The sequence below is a fragment of the Ciconia boyciana genome, chromosome 6, assembly GCF_034638445.1.
Source record: "Ciconia boyciana chromosome 6, ASM3463844v1, whole genome shotgun sequence".
Lineage (NCBI taxonomy): Eukaryota > Metazoa > Chordata > Aves > Ciconiiformes > Ciconiidae > Ciconia > Ciconia boyciana.
This window is the reverse complement of record NC_132939.1, coordinates 14,515,943-14,538,029: the sequence shown is the minus strand read 5'-3', so window position 1 is coordinate 14,538,029 and position 22,087 is coordinate 14,515,943. Positions and strand designations below refer to the sequence as shown.

The 22,087-nt window shown below is 37.1% G+C and overlaps 1 protein-coding gene across 1 annotated transcript; it reads left to right on the top strand.

The window, feature by feature from the left end:
- The first annotated feature begins 953 nt into the window (after nucleotides 1–953).
- On the top strand, nucleotides 954–21,737 carry COPB1 (COPI coat complex subunit beta 1). Its single transcript, XM_072865108.1, has 22 exons — nucleotides 954–1,102; nucleotides 4,022–4,173; nucleotides 4,904–5,133; nucleotides 5,894–6,063; nucleotides 6,704–6,818; nucleotides 7,411–7,503; nucleotides 8,031–8,168; nucleotides 9,191–9,310; nucleotides 9,757–9,864; nucleotides 9,958–10,104; nucleotides 10,538–10,683; nucleotides 11,710–11,806; nucleotides 12,373–12,533; nucleotides 13,210–13,330; nucleotides 13,692–13,919; nucleotides 14,097–14,276; nucleotides 15,365–15,509; nucleotides 17,014–17,133; nucleotides 17,575–17,720; nucleotides 19,062–19,151; nucleotides 19,927–20,082; nucleotides 21,405–21,737. The coding sequence occupies exons 2-22, from the start codon at nucleotides 4,083–4,085 to the stop codon at nucleotides 21,462–21,464; spliced, it is 2,862 nt and encodes a 953-aa protein (XP_072721209.1). The 5' UTR covers nucleotides 954–1,102; nucleotides 4,022–4,082; the 3' UTR covers nucleotides 21,465–21,737.
- Nucleotides 21,738–22,087: the final 350 nt, after the last annotated feature.

Sequence of the window (22,087 nt, the reverse complement as noted above, 5' to 3'; positions counted from 1 at the left end):
GGAGTCTCTGCATTGCCGCTGAATGAACAGGCTCTCTGGGGCTTTGTCCTTCAGCTTGCTCTGCACGGTCTGACAGGGGTGCCTGGTGCCCCTTTGGATACCAGCTGAATGCCACAAAATTTGGGACTAACAGTGACTTCTTCAGGGATGTCTGGCAGGGAAGCCCAGCGAGTCGGTGCTTCCTAGGTGCAAAATGGGTGTGGTGCTATATTTTAAGCAAAATGAGTTCAGCTTTATTTTTTTCATTTTCCACGTTGGATCATTCTACTATAATTATTCTCACTAATGAATACATTGAAAAGGCTAAGAAACAAGTTGTGGGGGTGAACTCACGTAGGACCTGGAGATCCTGCTTAGTGTACTTTAAAAAAAAAAAAAAAAAGACTGAAAACTTGCATCTTGTGTTTTATTAAGTAATAAAGCATGGTGCTGTTTTGAACAGGCTTTAAATACTGTTTTGAATCCATTTAAATAGTACAAAAATATACAAAATAATAATGTCAGGGCTGTGGATTTGGTTTTAAGTACTAGATAAAGCTGCTTTTAATTTTTTTTATTCTTTTCTAATATTATTTTTGCCCCTACTCTTTTTCTATTTATTTTTCCCCTATTTATTTTTCTATTTATTTTTCCTCTATTTACTCCCCCCCACCACCATTTATTAATTTATTTCATTTTGTGTGTGGGCGGGGTTTTTTTGTTTGTTCTGGGGTTTTGGGTTGTGTTGGGTTTTTTTTCCTATTACTATTTACGGAACGTGTCCCGAGGGTTACCGAGCCCACCCTCCTGCCTGCGCGGGAAAAACCCGCCCCGCCGCAGCGCTGACGTCAGAGGCGGAAGCCCCTCCTCCCGCCTCGTGGCGGTCCGGCGCGCACCCTTTCCCCGCCCGCACGGCAACGCGAAAGGGGCGGGGCCGCCACCGGAGGCCCCGCCCCTTTCGCGTTGCCGTGCGGGCGAGAGGCGTGTCCCGCTAGGGCCGCCGTACTATCGATGTGGCCCGGGGAGGGAGCGGCTCCACGTCAGCCATCGCCGGAGCGGGATCGCCGCGGGCAGAGCTCCGCACCGGGCCCGACTCGACCGGACCGGGCCGCCTCGCCACCGGGTACGGAGCCTTGCGCCTGGGGAGCAGCGGCCTCGCCGGGGCTGGGGGCTGCAGGGCGGTGGGGGCCGTGGCGGTGTCGCCGCTCCGACGGGGCCCGCAGGCCCGAGGCCTCACGGCCCCGCCGGCATCTTCCTGGTGGCTCCCTCAGCGGAGCCCCCAGCACCGCTAACGGGGGGCCACGGGCCTGCGGGGGCTTAGAGCCGCCTCGCATTTTTGGGTGCCTTTGTGGTGCGGCCTTCCGGAGAGGTGCTGCGGTGCTGAGGTGTGGTAGGTCTCTGAGCTTATTCAGGGGAATGGCAGGCAAACGGTGACACTGAATATTTTACATTTTAACTGAGAGCTAAATATGCCAGGCGTTTTGAGGAAAAAGTAATCACCTGGAAAATTAAGAGAGCAGTCTCCCTAAACTGGCTATAAATTTACTCGGGAATTTTTAATAAACGCTTTTACATTATGTGTTCTAGGTCGTGCGTCAGTAAAATGATGCTTTCTCAGGGTTTTGGTTTGTAAGGTACCCCAGTTCATAAGGCTTCCCAAGGATGTAGCTGGAGAGCAGGCGTGGCTTTTTGTCTTCCTGTGTTGTATAAACTGTATAACTTTAAATTTCCTTGTACAGGTACTCAGAAATTTTATTGCTGAAGAAGTAGAATAGCACCTACTTCTGTGTCTGTGGGGATTCTCTGTAAGATTAAACTGATTTGAGAGCTTGGTGCCTTGCAAGGAGGAAGACTCAATGGTTGTTCTCCCTGCCCAGTCTCCCAGCTCTGTGTTTTGGGAGAATTGTTTTTCAGTGCTGCTTTTCAGAGCTTAAAATACACTCCATGTTTTAATGCCTCAGAGGCCTGTTTGGCTGTGATTTTTGAGAGAGTTTCTGCAGCCGAGGTCTTTATGTGAGTAAAGATACCTGGTGTACTTTTCTCACAGATCTACTTTATGGTCTGTTTGAGTAGTTACTGGAGATTAAGGTGCTAGCTGCAGGGCTTTGAGGCCAGAGTTCTGGGTAAGAGTATGGAAAAAGTATACAAAAAGCTGCTGCTGAGGCAAGAAAACAGTTGTATTTTTAAAAATGAGCAGGAGTCATTTATGTGGATATTTGTAAACAATGAGTTTGAAGGATCTAATCCTTAAAAATATAGAATTCATAACAGAAAGAGGTGTTTTCAAAAAAATGTATTGGAGGGGGGTTTTTTTTGTAGTAGTTGCAGTACTGTTGTAATTGTCTTGTTTTTGTGTGTAAAAGGAGGCTGCAGCCCAAGATAGCACAACTTACCTGCTCACTGTTCAGCCTGAGGTTCTCTGGGTGCCCGCTTGATGAGAAAAGGGGCTTTGGACCCAATACGAGCTTGTGTAGCGTCTCAGCCATTCATTCAAATGCTGCAACTCCATGTCCCACCTTCCCTCATCTTTCCTCAGAACTATTTGTGGGGTGGTGCTTTTAACCTGGGAATGGTTGGTTGTTAGCCTGTTGGATTTTGTTTGTTTTTCTTACTGCTCCAGAAATAAGGTAGGAGTGGAGAGTTTACAGGATTCACATCTCAAAAGTTGTCTGCATAGATAAAAGAGGTGATGTGGGGTAGGAGCTGGTGTCCTCTGACAATAACTTCTTAAATTGGCATGTTATTGAAAGCTTTACGTCTTGGAGGTGTGGCCCTGCTCAAGATCATCGAACTTAGAAGAAAAGTGATCTGCAGTGAAAGCATAGCGTTGAGTTGGAGAGTTTAGTGTTTTCATCTTTATGTAAATCACAACCTTTGATGGGGATAATTTTGTTCAGTTCTGTTGGCTCTATTATTAGTTAGTAATAATAATATAAAACGTGTGCTTTTACACAATATTTGACTGACGTGTAGTATCAATTTAAAGTAAAAAGGCATCTTCCTTATTTTAATGATGTTAAACTCAGTCTAAGACTTCAAGAAAAATTAATAGCAGTAAAAGCACAGATAAAGTAATTTTACTGTAAAATTTTTGACACATTTTCTGTAGAAAATACTAAATTGTTCATGTAATAAAAAGTAACAATTTTCTTTACTGTGTTTGTCAGTATGGTATCATAGTGTTAACTGAGCAAGCTCCAACTTGAGCATTTTTCATTACTTAAGAAATGGAATAAAAAGTTTGATTTGATCCTAGATGTCTGTCGTATAAGGAAGAAACAAACACAAGAATGACGATTGAGCTTAATTGGTAATTTTGTTATCTGAACTGTCAGGCACACAGCAGTTTTGATAGATCTGTAACTTTCTTGTACTTTTTACCATAAAAAATACTTACTTTCCTCATCAGTGTCTAGTTGAGCAGTTAGACAGTAGAGTTGAGATGGTCTGAGGATCCTTGGCAGGTAAAAGGGCAGTCCTGCTTTCCCCTCCTCCATGTTGTCTTTTCTCCCATGCTTGGTTTCTGCTCTGTTGGATCTTGTGCTCACCTTCAAAGCTTCCCTCATCAGCTGATTCAACTTGTTAAATAAGTCAAAAACTCTTCCCTTTTTTTTGCTGTGATGTTTTTCAGCTGATTTTATAGCTTGGGTCAGTTCCCCAGGAGGGACACAGGACTGCAGGGAAGGTAGTGGGAATATATAGCCAGGATCAGAGGGGGTGAGTAGATGAGGGAAAAGCTGCTGCTTCCATTCAGCTGCAGTCAGGTGCCCGTACACTTCAGTTATCTCTGACTGTGCCTAAGTATTGGAAGGATTTCTTTCATTTACTTTTCTTTTGGTCTTTGAGAAATTTCATGCTCTTCATTTTTTGGTACTAACAGGAATATTTTAGCGTAACAGAAAATTGAGAAGGCTTTTGAATGTGGCTTCCCACGAAACCCAGCAATCCCTTCAAATCATTAAGTCAGTTTAGAAAACATTTTTGTGTTGTTTGTTAATAAAATCTGTTAACTTTGGGATGGCTTTGTTTGCTTGGTTTTTAGGTTGTCTGATATTTGTGTCAAAATAATTCTTCCACTGAGAAGACTTTTGTAACGAAGAACCATGACAGCTGCAGAGAACGTGTGTTACACTTTAATCAATGTTCCAATGGATTCAGAACCACCTTCTGAAATCAGCTTAAAAAATGACCTAGGCAAGTAATGGACGGTGATTTGAAGATACTCCATCTTACCTGAATAATTCTTGTATTCTCTCATTGTGCCTTTCCTAGAATATTGTTTACATTTCATAAACTCAAACAAGTCAATTTGATGTTTATTTTGTTCTGTTGATTTTTGAAATGTGTACATTCCTCTGTTGGCTGAGTTTTGAGAAACTTCATGATATTTATCTTCTGTGTTGTGTTTTGTTTTGTTTTCTCCCCCCCCCCCCCTCAGTCTGTGCAAAAATTTGAAATCTTTTTCTGTCTTTCTATTTGAAGTAATACCTGTTTGGGTCAGGCAGATTTAAGTAATGCAATTATAAGCAACAAGTTGTCTTATCGCTTGTTTAGTGCACTGCTGTATCTTGCTGGCAGAAATAGCAGTGTTAGTATTTAGTATATGTATGGCATCAGAGTGCATTGTGGTATCCTGGTGTAAAAGGATGTTAAAATTTAAGCATTGAAACAGTCATGGAATTTGTTGAACTTGGTTAATTCCAATATGTTGATCCTAGAATTAAGGCTGAACTCCATGCTTATTCTTTAAATATCCCTTGCTTCCTCTTTATCCTTTTAGTAGAAGTAAGGGTGTGAATTTTATTGATATGCTATATTGCACTCCTTCAAGGGGGATTTGTATCTTCTGACACTGAAGATCAGTATTCCTGTTAAACTAACTGTGACATGTTAGCCTTCCTGATTTCATTTCCTCCTTCTCTAGAAAAAGGAGATGTCAAATTGAAGACGGAGGCCTTGAAGAAAGTAATCATTATGATTCTGAATGGTGAAAAACTACCTGGGCTTCTGATGACCATTATACGTTTTGTACTGCCTCTCCAAGATCATACCATCAAAAAACTGCTGCTTGTCTTTTGGGAGATAGTGCCAAAGACCACTCCAGATGGCAGGCTTTTGCAAGAAATGATCCTTGTATGCGATGCGTACAGAAAGGTAGGCCATTGTTTATTTCATTGCTTATGTTCCTATACTGGATCTTTACAGAAAGTGTATAATTTTGTGTTATTTAACAAATATAAAAATGGTTTATGCTCAGCATTTCCTTCCTAACCGTTATGTCTCAGTGCTTCAGAGCAGGATAATTGTATGTAACCAGCAGACCTACTACCAAGGAATTTTTATGTGTTGTTTTACTATTATGACTTAACAAAAATTTAGTGCTCTTCTTTTCCAAGTTAGTGAACCTCAAAGATGAAGGGTAACCTAATTACCATCTTCATAGTGTCTTGGGACAAGCCATGGGTCATAAAAGGACGCTATTTTTGGAATAGCTTCTTCATGGTGTCTTTGGGACACTCCTTCACAAAGATAAAAAGGTCCTTCAGCTTCTTTGGGAATGGGTCAGAAGCAGGTGAACTAATATACACTAGAGGTTAGTATCCAGTGTGGAGGAATGCCTGCAGGGTGAGCTTTCGCAGCCATAGTAATCAGAGAAAACACATACAATGCAGAAAAAAAAATCCCACAGGCTCTTTAAGTTTTGCTACACAGAAATAGGTGTTTTTAAATATTGTGGGGCAGCAGTGTCTTAAGAAGGTATTACATGAGAAGACAGTGAGGTGTCGTTGTGGATGTTGGGAACTTGTACCATGGGAAAACTGAGTGTGTGAGAAGACCAGCAAGTGCATTCATCTGAGCTTAACAATTAAGCTGATGAGCTTGGCATTTCAAATATATTTCTTGTTGATTTTAGGATCTTCAGCACCCAAATGAATTTATCCGAGGCTCTACTCTCCGTTTTCTTTGTAAGCTGAAGGAAGCAGAACTGTTGGAGCCTTTGATGCCAGCCATTCGTGCATGTCTAGAACATCGTCACAGCTATGTACGCAGAAATGCAGTTCTTGCAATTTACACGATTTACAGGTAAATGTCAGAAACTATTTAAAGTCATGGATGCAGAAGACCAAGGCTAGCTTTAGTGATCTGGATAGTTTTTGAGACCTCATAAACATTGATCAATCACTGGTGTGGTGTTTGGGGGTTTTTTTGTTTGCTTTTTCTCCTCGTATCTAATGGACTTCTTTGGAAAAGCAAAAGAACTGCCCCTGCTTTCTCAAGTGTGACTGAGGTCTTTATATTGCAGGTTAATTTGTATGAGCAGATGCCTGCCTTAATGATCTAAATGTAGTAATCGTTGTCCACAACCATAAACAGAGAAGAATCCTTGCAAGAATATGCATATATAAATTTATTTGAAGCGAGACATTCTTCATGTAGTGCAGTTACATACTAAAAGTTCTTGCAGTTGTTACCTGAACAGTGTGGCTGAATGTTACTGTTAAACAGAAATCATTGATGGGGTAATATCTTAGCTGTCATGATAACAAACAATTTTTTTTAAAGCTCCTTGAGTCTGTTAAGTTTCAAATAGCTACACAAAAGCTATGTATCACCATTTTACACTTTTTGAATTTTTGTAAACGCTTGTCTTTAGGATATGCACTGAAGCTGTAGGTTCTACTCCTTACCAGTAGTTCTTTTAATTATGATTTTTTTTTTAAAGAAATTTTGAACATCTTATACCTGATGCTCCTGAATTGATCCATGATTTCTTGGTGAATGAGAAAGATGCAAGCTGCAAAAGAAATGCATTTATGATGCTAATTCATGCAGATCAGGTAAGGATACTTGTCCTCAAACTCCCTTGGTTTAAATACTTCAAAACGTGCTAGGTAACTAGCCAGTAGTTTGTTGGTAGTATAAACTATTTATATTCATAAAAAAACATATATGGTAGCATTAACCCATTTGTGGGACATTTGATAACTGAAAAAGTAGGTCTTTATTGCTGTCTTCATTTTAAAGGAGAATTACTGTATTTGGTGAAGGCATATGTTGGTGCTGAAAACTGTAATTAGTTTCGCCAAGTGAGTTTAACCAGATTAAGAAGTGCTCTGTTACCTGCTGTTTGTAGCTTTTGTAGTCACATGACCAGCAGAGAAAGAAATGGCAATTTCTGTTTAGCGTTTTAGATTATTTGCTCTACAGGCAATTGCCTTTTGTGCCTGATTAGCATTAGTTTTCTCTCTCTTTTTGCCATCTATGGGCAGAATGGATTAATTTGCTCTTCAGATTTACAATGTTTTCGTAAATTGTTTTAAATTTCAAGTTGAAGGGTTGAATATATGCTGGTTTGTGTTTTGATTTTAAAATATAGCTGAGTGAGCAAACTCAGAATAATTTAGAATAATTTATGTTTTATTTGTATAGGATCGAGCTTTGGATTATTTGAGTACCTGTATTGACCAAGTCCAAACATTTGGTGACATACTGCAGTTGGTTATTGTTGAACTAATTTATAAGGTAAAAGGGAAATTTTGTGGCACATTTAAAATAAATGTACATGTTAGATTACATTAGACTGCTTTTTGAAAGGGATAGAATGTTGCTGGAAGAGGCATTATAGCTAGCATTTAGTCCATGTCAGGAATATGTCATCGTTTAGTAGAGCTGAATAAGATTTGTCTCTTGAAACAATAAACTAGAGCAATATGTCTCACCTGAATTGCTGTGTTGTGGACTGTGTATTGTCAGACTGTTCTTCATGGACGTGAGCAGGGCATCTGTTACAGAAGCTAGTAGAGGGTATGCCCTTCCTTTTGATCTGAGATCTTAAGACCTTGTAGCATTGCATAGAATTGTCAATAATAGCTTTTAATAGCTTTGTAATTAGATTTTTACAACTGTGAATGACACTTCTTATCCCCAGAAAAGGTTGTCGCCTTGTGCTTAATTTTCTTCTTGTTGTAAGATGATGCAGCAGTTAAGCTATACAATTGCTATTTTCTTTTTTCTTTATGTGCCAACTATGCATTGTTCTTCTTATCTAGGTCTGTCATGCGAATCCATCAGAGAGAGCTCGGTTTATTCGCTGCATCTACAACTTACTGCAGTCATCGAGTCCTGCAGTGAAGTATGAAGCTGCAGGTACTCTAGTTACACTCTCCAGTGCACCAACAGCAATCAAGGTATAAAAGTGATGTTTTCAGATGTTTCAGTAGCTTTTATTGCACTGGAATGAATACTGTATCCTGTTCGTTGATACTTTGAAAGAGGCTTTAGCAATATGGATTGTTTAACACTTCACATGTGAAACACTGTCTTAAAATAACTCTTAAAATTGGTCACAAAAAAAGACTGAGACTGTATTTTGCAGACCTGCAGCTAGAGGACTTCAGGTCACTTTGGTAGGGGACAAGCTTGAATACTGTGCAAACTGTTGTACGATAGTTGGTACCAACCTGCAATCTTCTTGGCATACTTAGCAAAGCAGACTAAAGCTGAAGGTTTGCAGAGACTGAATGACTTTCTTTACTCAATAAGTATTACTCTTTTACAACCAGGGTGGAAACATAAAGCAGTGATGATTTACATTGATTACTGATTGACCTAGGGTCCCTAGATTTATGTTTGTACAGCTGATTATTTGAGATCACACAGAAATTTTGAACTTGTATGGAAATTTCAAAAATAGCATATGCAAGTCTAGATTTAGAGTAAAAGCATTGTAAATAGTAGTTTCAGAAGATCAGGAGGAGTATTCCAACATTCTTGCTTTAATGTAGTCATTTTTGTTGAATAGGAATATTGTTCATATAAGTTATTGTTAAAACCATATCTAGATAGGCTAATGCTGGCAACTATTTTAAATTGGTTTTCATGCCCTGTCATGTACTTAAGAGCTCACCTGAAGCATGCCAGGAAATTTATCTTTTTTTATTACTTTCTTTGAATTTAAAATCAAGTCTGTGTATTGTAAGCTGATGCCATTGTGAGCCTTCCTGTGTAATTTTTGTAACGGTGGTGGAATCGATGTTTACAGTGGACCAGAAAGTTTTAAAGACTGTTCTCAGATTCATTTCTGTGCCAACTCTTCAAGTAGTTGCTTTAATATTAATGTAGAAGGTGTCTTTTCCTGAATTTCTCTCAGAAATTTGCCAGTTTCTCCTCTTCATTACTTAAAAAATTGTTTTGATCCTTTTAATTGTAGGCAGCTGCTCAATGCTACATAGATTTGATTATTAAAGAAAGTGATAATAATGTGAAACTGATTGTTTTGGATCGGTTGATTGAATTAAAGGAGCATCCCTCCCATGAACGAGTGCTACAGGTGCGTGAGTTGTCTCTTTTCCTGCAAGCTTATTGAAGGCTTTTCTTTCCTAAACAAAATTTTTGGGTATTGTGATGTATGGAAAAATGCACTTCTGCAGTTTAAATCTTCTGTTGATATGTTTTTGGTAAAAACATATTTGATGGACTTTTGTCTTTATGACTTGCTGCTTTTATTGTCTGCGTAAGAATTAACAATGGCAAATGCTGTCTTGATTGTAAAACTTAATGATGTAGCTTGCATGGTAGACTTTTATGTAAATGTAGAATTTATTGAATGAACACTATGAAGTTCCTAATGCCTAGGATATCTTGCTTGTTTGTTGGTAGATTATATATTATGTATCCAGAAAGTCTGTGAAAATCATTGAGGACTGAAAATTAGAATTATATGAAAAGGAAGTAATTTAAAGTAACAAAGTAGTTGTTATTTTGTTATTGTTTCAGGATCTAGTTATGGACATCCTCAGAGTATTGAGTACCCCAGATCTAGAAGTGCGCAAAAAAACCCTTCAACTGGCTCTGGATCTTGTCTCTTCAAGAAATGTGGAGGAGGTAAAATATATATTACTTTTGTTTCATTACACTATTTCTTATTCTTTGTAAAAATATGGGACTCTCTTCAATTTTATTTGATCTTTTCTGCAGCTTGTGATTGTTCTGAAGAAGGAAGTGATTAAAACTAATAATGTGACAGAGCATGAAGATACAGACAAGTATAGACAGCTGCTTGTTCGTACATTGCATTCCTGTAGCGTTCGGTTTCCAGATATGGCTGCAAATGTTATTCCAGTGGTATGCAAATGTTTAATTATATTGTTATTAAATATGTTCTAGCTATACCCAAAACCTGGAGAATAACTGAGGCTGAGGTGTTTCTAATAGTGGCCTCACATGAAGCAATACTATTTTTAATCCCTAAAGAAATATAGGACTATTGATGCTGTAGCTATTTGTTTTCTGAGACTTTATTTTAAAATATTTTTGAAGAACATGAGCTGAGGAGTACCTTTACTTACAAGTGCAATAATTTGTATCATTAGAAAAACAATTTTACGATTATGATAATTGGTAATTGTTTGGTAATTGTACTTAAGGTTGTTTAACTTCAGCTTTGTTTACTGGGAGATGTATATACAGTTTTATTTTTCTGAACGTAGAAGGAAAATACTATTGTGCAAACTTAACTCTGCTGCTATTTGTGCTCATGTTCACTCTTTTGTGCTAGCTGATGGAGTTCCTTAGTGATAATAACGAAGCAGCAGCTGCTGATGTCTTGGAGTTTGTACGGGAAGCGATCCAGCGATTTGATAACCTCAGACCTCTTATTGTTGAGAAGATGCTTGAAGTCTTTCACGCTATTAAATCTGTCAAGTGAGTCCAAAATATGATATCAGACATTGGAGCACCCTGTGGCTCACTTGCATTGAACGTATATTGTCATTAAATATGTACCAAAATCCTTGCAACCCACACACAAAGAATAACTGAAGCTGAGATATTTTGGTGGTAGATGATTTCTAGGTACAGCTTCCTTCTTGCCTACTTGTACAAAAGATATATTGGGTGTTTGTTGTGTTAAATGAAGAAAATAAATTCAAATTTCATTTTTATGATGCAGTTGATAATTGTATTTCCACTTGCCAGAAGATAGCATTGTTGATGAAGGCCAATTCTGAAGTGATGTATTTGTTAAAATAGCGTTACTAAGGGATTACTGCAGCAGGAATTTACACTTGTAGGCAATTGGAAATACTTACTGTACATTTATTAGAAAACCCAGTCTAACATAGGCTGAGCTTTGCAATCTGCAAAGCTGTTTTAGTACCTTTCAGGGCTCTAAAAAATTGGTTTTCTCATGGATCGGCAAAGGTTAAATCATATGAGAACTTCTCTGTATCAAGACATCACTCTGCCATTCTTCCAGTACACAGGAAACTCTGAATCCTATCTCCATCGTCATCTCATTAAGTGGGGAAATAAAACCTCTGAAGTTTTGCTTTTTTTTCCCTAATGTTCATTCATGTTCTTGTTTTTCATTTTCTCCTGTATGAAGGAAAAGTTGGTTTGTCTCAGTTAACTGAAGAAATTACAGCTGACTTTATTCACATACAGTTGAGTTATTTCATTGCAATCATAATGAAATTTAATTTTGTGAATATCAGGATTAACACAGATGGGAATAAATTTGTAGCAGAGAATATATCTCATTTGATATACTTGTTCGTTACTTTACTAAGGCTGTAAGGATGATTGCTCTTGATCAAACTTGCTTTCTGTCAGTCGTGTCCTTTTGAATTTGTCAAGACTGGCCTCTACCACCTGACCATAAATTACTTCCCTTGATGCCGGTTTGAGTATATTATGAAAGCATGACTTAAGTTACTGTTCTTGTCTTAGGATTTATCGAGGAGCTTTATGGATCCTTGGAGAATATTGCAGCACAAAGGAAGATATACAAAGTGTAATGACAGAAGTTCGCAGATCACTTGGAGAGGTGTGTTTACTTCGTTAGGCTAGCTCTTTGTGGTTTTACTTACTATTATGCAGTGTGTCTTCTAAGAAAAAGATATTTTTAAAAAATCAGGTAAGATGGACAGGGTTTTGAGCACTTGTGATATCTAATGGTGTGTGCACAAGAAATCTGAATTAAAAACTAGTTAGGGTTTTGCATTCGTTATTAATTTTTTTTAAGTAGCATACACTGAGAATGACTGATACCTGTTTAGAAGGGAGATGAGAAATTCCTTATGTTAGAAAATTATGGCAGCTTTAAGATACGATTTAATTATATCCACTAACAAAGGAAGAGTGCTTTAAGTCTGGGTTGTTCTGAGAGGGATCTAAGACAATCTGTGCAATGTGAGTTTTATGCATTGGTAGGAGGCTTCTGTATATATTTCAGCATCTGCCTATCTCCTCAAATTCTCTCAACTGTTGCACTGTAACTGACCTCTTATTTATAAAAACCGTAATGATGCAGGTAATTTTTATTAAAAACTTCTGCAGAACAAAAATTTTTTTTTATATTAATTGTAACAATTTTTTCCTGTTTGTTTCTAGATCCCAATAGTAGAATCGGAAATCAAGAAGGAAGCTGGTGAGCTAAAACCTGAAGAAGAGGTGTCTGTGGGTCCAGCCCAAAAATTGGTGACAGAGATGGGCACTTATGCAACACAGAGTGCTCTCAGTAGTTCCCGACCTGCCAAAAAGGAAGAAGAAAGGTATTTAAGATTTCATATTAGGCCAGGAGTGACTTGGTTAATTTTTTTTTTTTTTAAGTGGTATTTTATCTCATGCAGAGTTTAGTGGTTGAGATAATTCCCTGTTTAAGGTATTATCCCATGTAGATGGTATCTGATAGGAAGTTGCCTGACTGCTTAGGCTTTGTAATCAAAGCTTACTGCATATCAAAAAGGAGGTTCTTAATTATGGTTTCCTAAATTCTAGCTGATTCTTTATAATTTATACATAAGACCCCTCACAATTTTAATTGAATACAGAGATGTTGCCTTTAGATTAAAACATTTTTTTTTTGTTGATATCACCTTGCACTATTTAATACTTGCTATAGTTTATTTCATTGGTAGCTAGAACAATTGCTATATTTCCTTAATTACTGCAGATGGGCTACTTCATCTTGACTAGTCATTATCATCTCCGATCTACAATGAAATTACTATCCATTACACTTTTCACTTCACTCCCTATTCTGTGTGGAAATGGCTACATGACTTGGGAATATCTCTATATCTGGAAAATTACTTCTAGAGGAAAAAAAAACTCCTGAGAACTTTCAAGCTTGTTTTGTTTGTACAGTATGGATGTTAAGGTATGAAGATAAGTAGGATGAAGAGTGTCATCCAAAACTAGTTTTCTGATTATCATTTGTCTTTGCAGACCTCCGTTACGAGGATTCCTGCTTGATGGCGATTTCTTTGTTGCAGCTTCTCTTGCTACAACTTTAACTAAGATTGCTTTACGATATGTGTCACTAGTTCAGGAAAAGAAGAAACAAAATGTAAGTCATCTATCGTGTTTTCACTGTAGTTGCAAAGAAGAGCCGGCTGTTGTCTCTTTTCAACAGATGTAAAATGGGTTAAGTCCAAAGTGAAGTGCCAGTTACATGATTGGATAATAATGATAACTTGGGTCACAAGCAGGGCCTACTGCTTTCCAGCCACTCTATCTAGACAGTCTCTAAATCATGCTGCTTTGTTTCTAGATAATAAGTACTAAAAAAAATAAGTACTCAAATCGTAAACTCTCTGAACAGATTAATGTGCACCTTTTTGTAAATAAGTCAGACATAAACGTTTCTGTAAAGCTGTGTAAAATGCAATAACCTCCTTCCATTCTCTTTCCTTTGTCCTCCTTCTCAGTCCTTTATTGCTGAAGCTATGCTGCTGATGGCCACTATTCTCCATTTGGGAAAGTCCTCTCTTCCCAAGAAGCCAATTACAGATGACGATGTGGATCGTATTTCCTTGTGTCTGAAAGTTTTGTCAGAATGTTCTCCTCTCATGAATGATATTTTCAACAAAGAATGCAGGCAGTCCCTCTCTCATATGCTGTCAGCCAAGCTAGAAGAGGAGAAACTTTCCCAGAAGGTGAGCTATTATAAATGTGTAACCATAAACACTTGGAATTTTTTACAGATGTTCACATCCAAGCAGGTCCCAGAAATGTCACCATTTGACTGTGTGTACATCAGCCATTATTTCACTGTGTTTCTGCACTAAGGAATGGAATTCATCGTGAATTGTTGAATATTTCTCTTCCCACAGAAAGAATCTGAGAAGAGGAATGTGACGGTTCAGCCAGACGATCCTATTTCCTTCATGCAGCTTACTGCTAAAAATGAAATGAGCTCAAAAGAAGACCAGTTTCAGCTTAGCCTTCTTGCAGCAATGGGAAACACACAGAGGAAAGAAGCTGCTGATCCTCTTGCATCCAAACTTAATAAGGTAATGTGAAAATTGGTGTTTTAATTAAATACACTTTGTGCTGCTTATGCACAGGATCGGCTTTGGGAATTGCAGACTGGAACTGATGAAGCAGGCTATGCTGGTTGATTGGAAAGACCCAGGTATTTCCTTGTAGGATCAGGAGAAAGGGAAAAGCCTTTGTGCTTAAAGTTGTTACCTTCTTCACGTGGGAGGGGAAGAATAAGGAGGAGACTTGGGGAGTGCTGAGCTGGTCGGATGTGGAGAAGAAATTAAGATTGTTTGCTGGTCTTGAAGAGCCCAGTAAGGTTCACAGGGAAGAGAGCAGGGATAAAACGAGTGATTAAGAACTCCTTTCTTTCTTTGGCTGCCATATGCTATTGCCAAGTGCAGTGCACCCTTGTCTCACTTGTTATAACTTTTTTTGCTCCCGGTTACCAGGACCTGCAGAGAAGGTCCAAAGAGAAAAAATATCTTGATTCATTCATTAGTTAGGGTTAAAAAACCAGACTTTTATTCTTTAAAAGTCTGGATGAATTCCTTTTACTGTTTAAAGTTACTTTTTCATTTTAAGTCAGCATTTCTTTGTCCCGCTGATCTCTTTAAGAATAAATGGCATTACAGTCAACATTTTAGGAACTTACTTGAATTCAGTTCAGAATACATTTCATCTGGAAAGGTTTTATAGTTGTAGTGTGTACACAAAAGGACATGTGAAGAAAGGATGCAGTTAAACTTACTTGTATGAATCATACAGACAGTCACTGTGTGTTTAGCTATAAATCAATGGAATCTGTTTATTTTGGAAGACTTATGCATGAACTTTAGATTTCCTAAATACCACAACTTCTTTAAATACTATTTTCTAGACAAAACTTGTGGTGATTGTTTGCAGTGTTTTTTCCAATCCGCCCCCCCCTTCTTACTAGTAAGTTAGCTCTGTGAAATTGAAAGCTATTTGCACACCTGCTTGATTTGGAGGCTCATATTAAAGAGTAATGGATTTAATTGTACTTTGGTTTTTTTTTTTTTTTTGTCAGTTTGACATGTTTCCATTTTCTAAACTGTTTTATGAGAAGAAAAATACCTTAAACTCTTTTCTTTCACAGGTTACTCAACTGACAGGTTTCTCGGACCCCGTCTATGCAGAAGCATATGTCCATGTCAATCAGTATGACATTGTGCTGGATGTGCTTGTGGTCAACCAGACCAGTGATACTCTGCAGAACTGCACACTAGAACTAGCTACGCTAGGTAAGGAGTACTGGTGGGGAAAAAAAGCAACTGTTGGGCAGCAGTGAGGTGCTGGGCGTTGGCACCTAGTTGTAAGGAGTTTCTTAAACACTTCTAAATACTTACAAATTTATGCCAGCTAGTTGCCATTTTGAAATTATGTTTTTGAATGCCTTTAAAATATATTTTCCTTCCAAAAGGTGGAAGACTTGTATCTACTGGCACTGACAATACTATCTGACGATATAAACCGTAGTCCAATTTTGAAATTTTTCATGCTTTTTTCACTAGAAAAATAGCATTCCATTTCCCCTTATCCCTTTTTCCTGAAATATGGACAGTTTTTTTGATATACTTATTCCCCATTGTGCTGTTACCATAGAGCAAGAGGACAAAATCCAAAGTGGTGTGGAGCAAATGTCAGGCAACAGAAAGCCATCTGTCCTAGGTGGTTCTTGCACTCAGCCTGAAGTACTTAAATACTGCATTCACTCAGCTGAAACCATTCCCTGTACCTACAGCTGTACCAGAGACTTGCTTGAACAATACTGAGGCTTCATTAACTTGTTTTAGGGGAAGGACTGGAGCAGATAATCCAAGAACAGTAACCAGTTTCCTATTAGTTACCTTCTGTTTTGGCAGTCAGGAGTTGAAATATGTTTACAACATACTGGGAGAACGCATGTTATATACTTTTAGTTGATGTAAATATGACTAGAGGGGCATAACTTTCCTCCTAATCTTTTGTAAATCATTTGATCAGACTAACGATGGAGATAAATAAAATGAATATATTACTTAATAGGTTGTAATTTTCTATTTATCAGCTCAGTAAAGTGGAATTCTGTATTTCCCCATTGGTGTCTTCAGATATATTGCAAAAACTGACTTGATGCATCACTCGTGTGTGTAGACCTGATGTTGTTCATGCTGTGTTCTCAAATTGCACAGTTTGATAGAACTAAGGAGTCTTTTACAATTGCTTGCTAAAGGATTAGGAAAAACACATCTCTTACTGTTTCCTGGGAGCAATTACATTCAAAATCAAGGTGATACTTTGACCTGTTTATAAATAGCTAAGTGCATGTAATACTGGACATTGAACTTTGGGTTTGAGACACTTCACTGTAGGATTAGGTATTATGTTGTCAGTGATTAAAACACAAAGTAGAATTAACCATTTCCTGATTGTTAAATATTTAATACTAGACTCAGTCCGAAGCCCACTTAAGTCAGTATTTACATTTGTTTTCATTGGGGTTTGGGTGAATACACTAATATTTTAACTGAAATTTTTAATGTAATGTAAATTACCTTGCTTGCAGGTAGCAAACTGTAAAAAAAACAACCAACCAAAAAAATTTCCAAAATTCCAAATCAACTAATACCTTTATGGTAGTATTTAGTGCAACTCTGCAGACATTGGAATTGAATGACAAGAAAGTAAAAAAAATTGTTCCAAAAGCTAAACTAATTGTGTACTTGCAACGTTCCCTGATCCCCATCTCCCAATTTCTTTACACAGGTGACTTGAAACTTGTGGAAAAACCATCTCCTCTGACACTTGCTCCACATGATTTTGCAAACATTAAAGCTAATGTCAAAGTTGCTTCAACAGAAAATGGAATAATTTTTGGTAATATTGGTAAGTAAACAATTCAGTGTGCAAAATTAACATTAATGCATAGCATTTCTTAACTGCTTAATGAGCTCAAAAATAATTAAACCATTTCATACTGGAAGAGGAAAGTAAATGGTCTACAATGTATGAATATTTTGTGATGATGTGTTAAAAATTTATATCACTTTTACTTAAAATCATATGCTACCTTTAGAATGATTGTCAGCATGATACTTGAACCCAAGTCTCTGAATTTGAAATGAGCTAGGCAGCTTTGCCTGAAAGACCAATACAGTTAACTCAAAGTTCTGTGGCAACTGAGTAAAGCACTTGAAGAGGACAGAGGTCAGCAGTGAGATTGAACAAGTGTTGACTGTTGTTGACTGGCAGGTGGTAACTGAGCACTCTTATTTAGTGCAAATTCACTTTTTTAAACATTAAGGTGGTTTGTGTTTTATATTGCAGTGTATGATATCTCTGGAGCAGCCAGTGACAGAAACTGTGTGGTTCTCAGTGATATTCACATTGACATCATGGATTACATCCAGCCTGCTTCTTGTACGGATGCGGAGTTCAGACAGATGTGGGCAGAATTTGAGTGGGAAAACAAAGTTAGTTTTATTTTTTTGTATGTTATTTGGGGTTTTTGTTGATGAGGTATAATTCTGTTTCTTGTTTCTACATCAGCTCATTACATCACCATTATCTCTTGTGATATAAACCTAATTCAACATCCTCATTGGATGTTGGCCTCAAGTAACTCTTTCTCTATTATCTTATCTGTTTCTCAAGCTTAGTGATGCAATAACTATTTTTTTCTTACAAAGGAGGTATGTGCATCGAGCCTTACCTCCTGTACAGAAGGTGTCCAAATTACTTGGTATTTGCTGTGTATTTCAGCTCAAAGGTGACATAGCAACAAGTGTAAGTTTATGCTGAGACTGCGGAATTAGTCATACTGCTTAGCCTCTCCAGTTCTGAAGTACGTTGGTGGTTTGTTTTCGTTTTTGTTTGGTTTTGGTTTTTTTAAATCATAGAATATTTTGGGTTGCAAGGGACCTTTTAAAGATGATTTAGTCCAACCCCCCTGCCATGGGCAGGGACATGTTTCACTTATTACTTTGCAATACAGCTGTAGCATACAGAGTGTGGTTATGGATGCTATGCAAGACCAACAAAATGGTAGGTACACTTAATATTAGAGGGTGCCCAAACTGTTAGTTACGGACCTGTTAAAAAAAGGGTTTAAGGGAGATAATCTCATGCAACAGAGCAACATAATTTAAGAATAGAGTAGAACCATTAAAACAGAATGGGAGATATTTTACACAAATTGTAGCCTTGTTTGCTACATGTATTTACCTGTATTCACTTGAGAGTGGATTCAAGTTCCCTCAAAGGGAACTTGTAAACAATAAATTTTAATCCATAATATGTGAAGCCTTAGCAACTCGTAAACTACTCCTACAAGATGTGTTAAAAAGCAATTTAAACAAGACCCACAATACTCAATATGAGGAAGCCAACACAGCCCAGAGAGCTTTGTTGCTAAAGGGAAATACAAAAGCAATTTTTATTGTTGGTTAAAAGGAAGCTTTTGGACTAGATACCGTATTTTCTTGTGCTGGCAATGTGTAAAGTATATTCAGACAGGAAGTACACTATTTGCTGTAGAAAGTCTATGTGTTCAGCAGGGTATCGTATTCACCTAATACATTTTAGAAACCATGGTCATAACATGGAATTCCCACCCTTTAACAAGTGGAAGGCAGGAGGTGAAGACTTTGTATGATGCCACCACATAATGTTATTTGGAGCTAGCTTACTGAATGTGGTGTTCCTCAAGGAGAAATGCAGCGGTGATCTTCTTTATAGAGCCCTGAAGAAGAGATGGTTTCAGAAATGCCAGAGATGCTAATTAAAGTAATTGCCATTTTTTTCCCTTCTTGAAGGTTACAGTGAATACTAATATCATTGATCTAAATGAATACTTGCAGCACATACTGAAGTCAACCAATATGAAATGCCTGACTCCAGAGAAGGTGAGCTATTTGCTTGAAGACTTTTAGACACCCTTTTTAGTTTGTGTGCTTTGTTTAATTTGTTTCGCATTTGTTATAAATGTTATTAGACACACTTGTTTACAATATGAAATAGTACATATACTTCAAAGTTTTTAAATGAGTGCTCTGAAATAAGTAAAAGCAAGTTAATGTTATAAAAATTCTGTGTTGCTTAATCACTTTAGCTATTTCTTGCCCAGCTAGAAAATCAGAATGTCTGCTTTAATTTGTAGTAGGCAAGCTCTAGTATAGATTTGATGGAACCATATGTTTTTATACAGGGTGGGTTTTTTTGGTAGCTCCAAGTTCCTTCCTTCTCTGTCAAAATTTACATTTCTGTTGTCCATTTAGCCATTTTGTTGTAAAGCAAAATATATATATACAAGAGCTATTTGCTTTTAAGATATAATATATTAAATAGCTATTAGCTAATATATGTATAGTAGCCAAAATAGGTATAGTAGCTATTGCTTCCGTTTAGCTTCTTTACCATTTTGCTGTTCGTTAAATCAGATCATAAAATGCTATCCTACCTTGTTTTGATGACTGTTGTAGATTGTATATCTTTCAATATTAATTTTAGAAGGCCACCACTGTTTCCCATTGCATGATTCTCACATTTTAAAAAATGTTGTATGCAAAGAAAGAAGTTTAAATGTTAAATACTGATACGTGCCTAGCTATATGTAGGATGAATTAAAATGTATTTAAAGGATTTTGGCCTTTCTAAAGAGTTAAAATGTGCTTTTTGTAGGCACTTTCTGGTTATTGTGGCTTTATGGCGGCCAATCTTTATGCACGTTCCATATTTGGAGAAGATGCACTTGCAAATGTCAGCATTGAAAAGCCAATTCATCTTGGACCGGAGGCACCTGTCACTGGTCACATACGAATCCGTGCAAAGAGTCAGGTAACGTGGCTTCTATTTAGAGCGCTGTTTTGCCTTGTTATTTTTAAGAAAGTGTAGTGAGCACTCTAAAAAACTTGCAAATTTTTTGACGTTAGTTAGTTTCTAGTATTAGGTAAATTGGAAAATTTTTAGGGAAGATGAATATAGAAACTTCAGCCTTAGTTTTAAAAAACTATCTTACACACATTTTGTGAGGAAAGAATGGCTTTTTAGTTAGGTGTAATCATACCCTAAAACCACATTGTACATCTTCTTTCCCAGTGCATTAGCATAAAATAGGCCTTTGGGCCAAGTTTTTCTTATTTTATCCATAGCACTGCAAATACGATAGTATACTTTATTTGCTTTTAAATAAAGAGCAAATGCTCCCCAGGGTTCCATGATCTGTTTCCTACTGAATTATACATTTCAATTTCGTATAATAATTAAATTTTATGCATGTAATTGCTTTTCACTGGTTCTTTTTAGAAACAACAAAACAAAACCCAAAGTCTTTAAGTAGAATTATTTTCTAAAGGTACATCTATGAGTCTGCTTTGGATTTTAGAACTTCCACCTCCTGACTAAAAAAAGTACAAAATTTGGAACTGTTTAATAACAAAACAGCTGGTGTACCAACAAAGGTATCTTAAACAGCATACAATAAAGGACTGCCTGAGAACTTTCACATTCATCACATAAAACCATTTAGTTTATGTGATGTCATTGTAAAGGCTTCAGAGTGGTTTAAACTAATGTTTCTATACGTTTACAGTGGTATTTTTACATAAGACTGCATTCAATTGCATATGCCAGCTTAGTTTCATCTTGAGATCATTCTGTTGTTGATTAGGTGGATTTATTTGTCCAGTTCCTTTTGAGATTTCTTCAGTTTCTATGCAATATTAATATGGTTCTGGGATTAAATTATTTTCTATAGCTTTAGTGCATTGAGTGCTAGTATCAGCACTGAGACTTTCAACAGCTGAATTTCAGTAACTGGACTGACAGTTGTAATTTCTTCAGTGGCAGCATACTTTCAACTGGTGGGAGGTCAAAAGGCTTACTTTTTTATTTTTTATGCCTTTTGTATTGATAACAGATTTAGCAGTTGCTAGCTCAAATTTAAGTTTCATTATTTCAATAATATATGTAGATCTAGCCTTTACCTAGTGTTAAGAAAGCGTGCACTATAATGTATATAAATAAAAGAACAGTTAGAAATACTTCAATTTCCATGCCACTAACTTCATAGATTTCTGTATATGGAACTTCTATTTTAATGTAGATAAAGTTATTTTGAAGTATCTGTCTCATGAATGTCATCTTTCTTTTCCTTACAGGGAATGGCCCTGAGTCTTGGAGATAAGATCAATCTGTCTCAGAAGAAAACAAGTTTATAAATTTTACCTAATGTCTTTTCAGGTCTTTTACAAATTAACCTTAGGTATGTGGCTTTTGGGATCCAGAACATCTTATATTCTTCAGTGTTCTGTAATTGTAGAAGCCAAGCTTTTGAGCTGAAAGCATTCCAGCAGAGAATTTATAGGTTCTCCATGATTGATACTGAGCAAAATTTTAAATCTCCAGGTTTTTTTCTTCGTCCTGGAAGTCATATTTTCTTTGTCTCTAATATATACTGATGCTCACAGTACAATAAACAAATCATGCCAGTACTGTTTTGTCTGTAAATTATGAACTATTATTTGATCAGTATTGAATATCTGTCAGGGGTATTTTGATACTCTAAGAAAGTGGAAGTGTGTAATAGCTTAAGTGTTTACAATAATGACGAGGCCTGAATTGTTTGAATGTGTGATCATGACTCTTAAAATACTCTGGTATACCTAGGAGAATATATATATTTGACAACTAAACCAAAGGCTCTATGTTCTAAATGGTTGGTTTAGTAATGTAATCACTTGGTACAGACAAGCTTGTAATATCAGAAAAGAGATTGTCAAAATTCAGCTCTTTGCAGCAAGTAGTAGAACCTTAAACTTTGTTTCTGAAATGCTTTCCTAAT

Coding starts and splice junctions, on each gene's coding strand:
- COPB1 (XM_072865108.1), top strand. CDS start 4,083: ATGACAGCTGCAGAGAACGTGTGTTACACTTTAATCAATGTTCCAATG. Junction 4,174..4,903: donor CAGCTTAAAAAATGACCTAG/GCAAGTAATGGA, acceptor CTCCTTCTCTAG/AAAAAGGAGATGTCAAATTG. Junction 17,721..19,061: donor AATTTGAGTGGGAAAACAAA/GTTAGTTTTATT, acceptor CCCTTCTTGAAG/GTTACAGTGAATACTAATAT.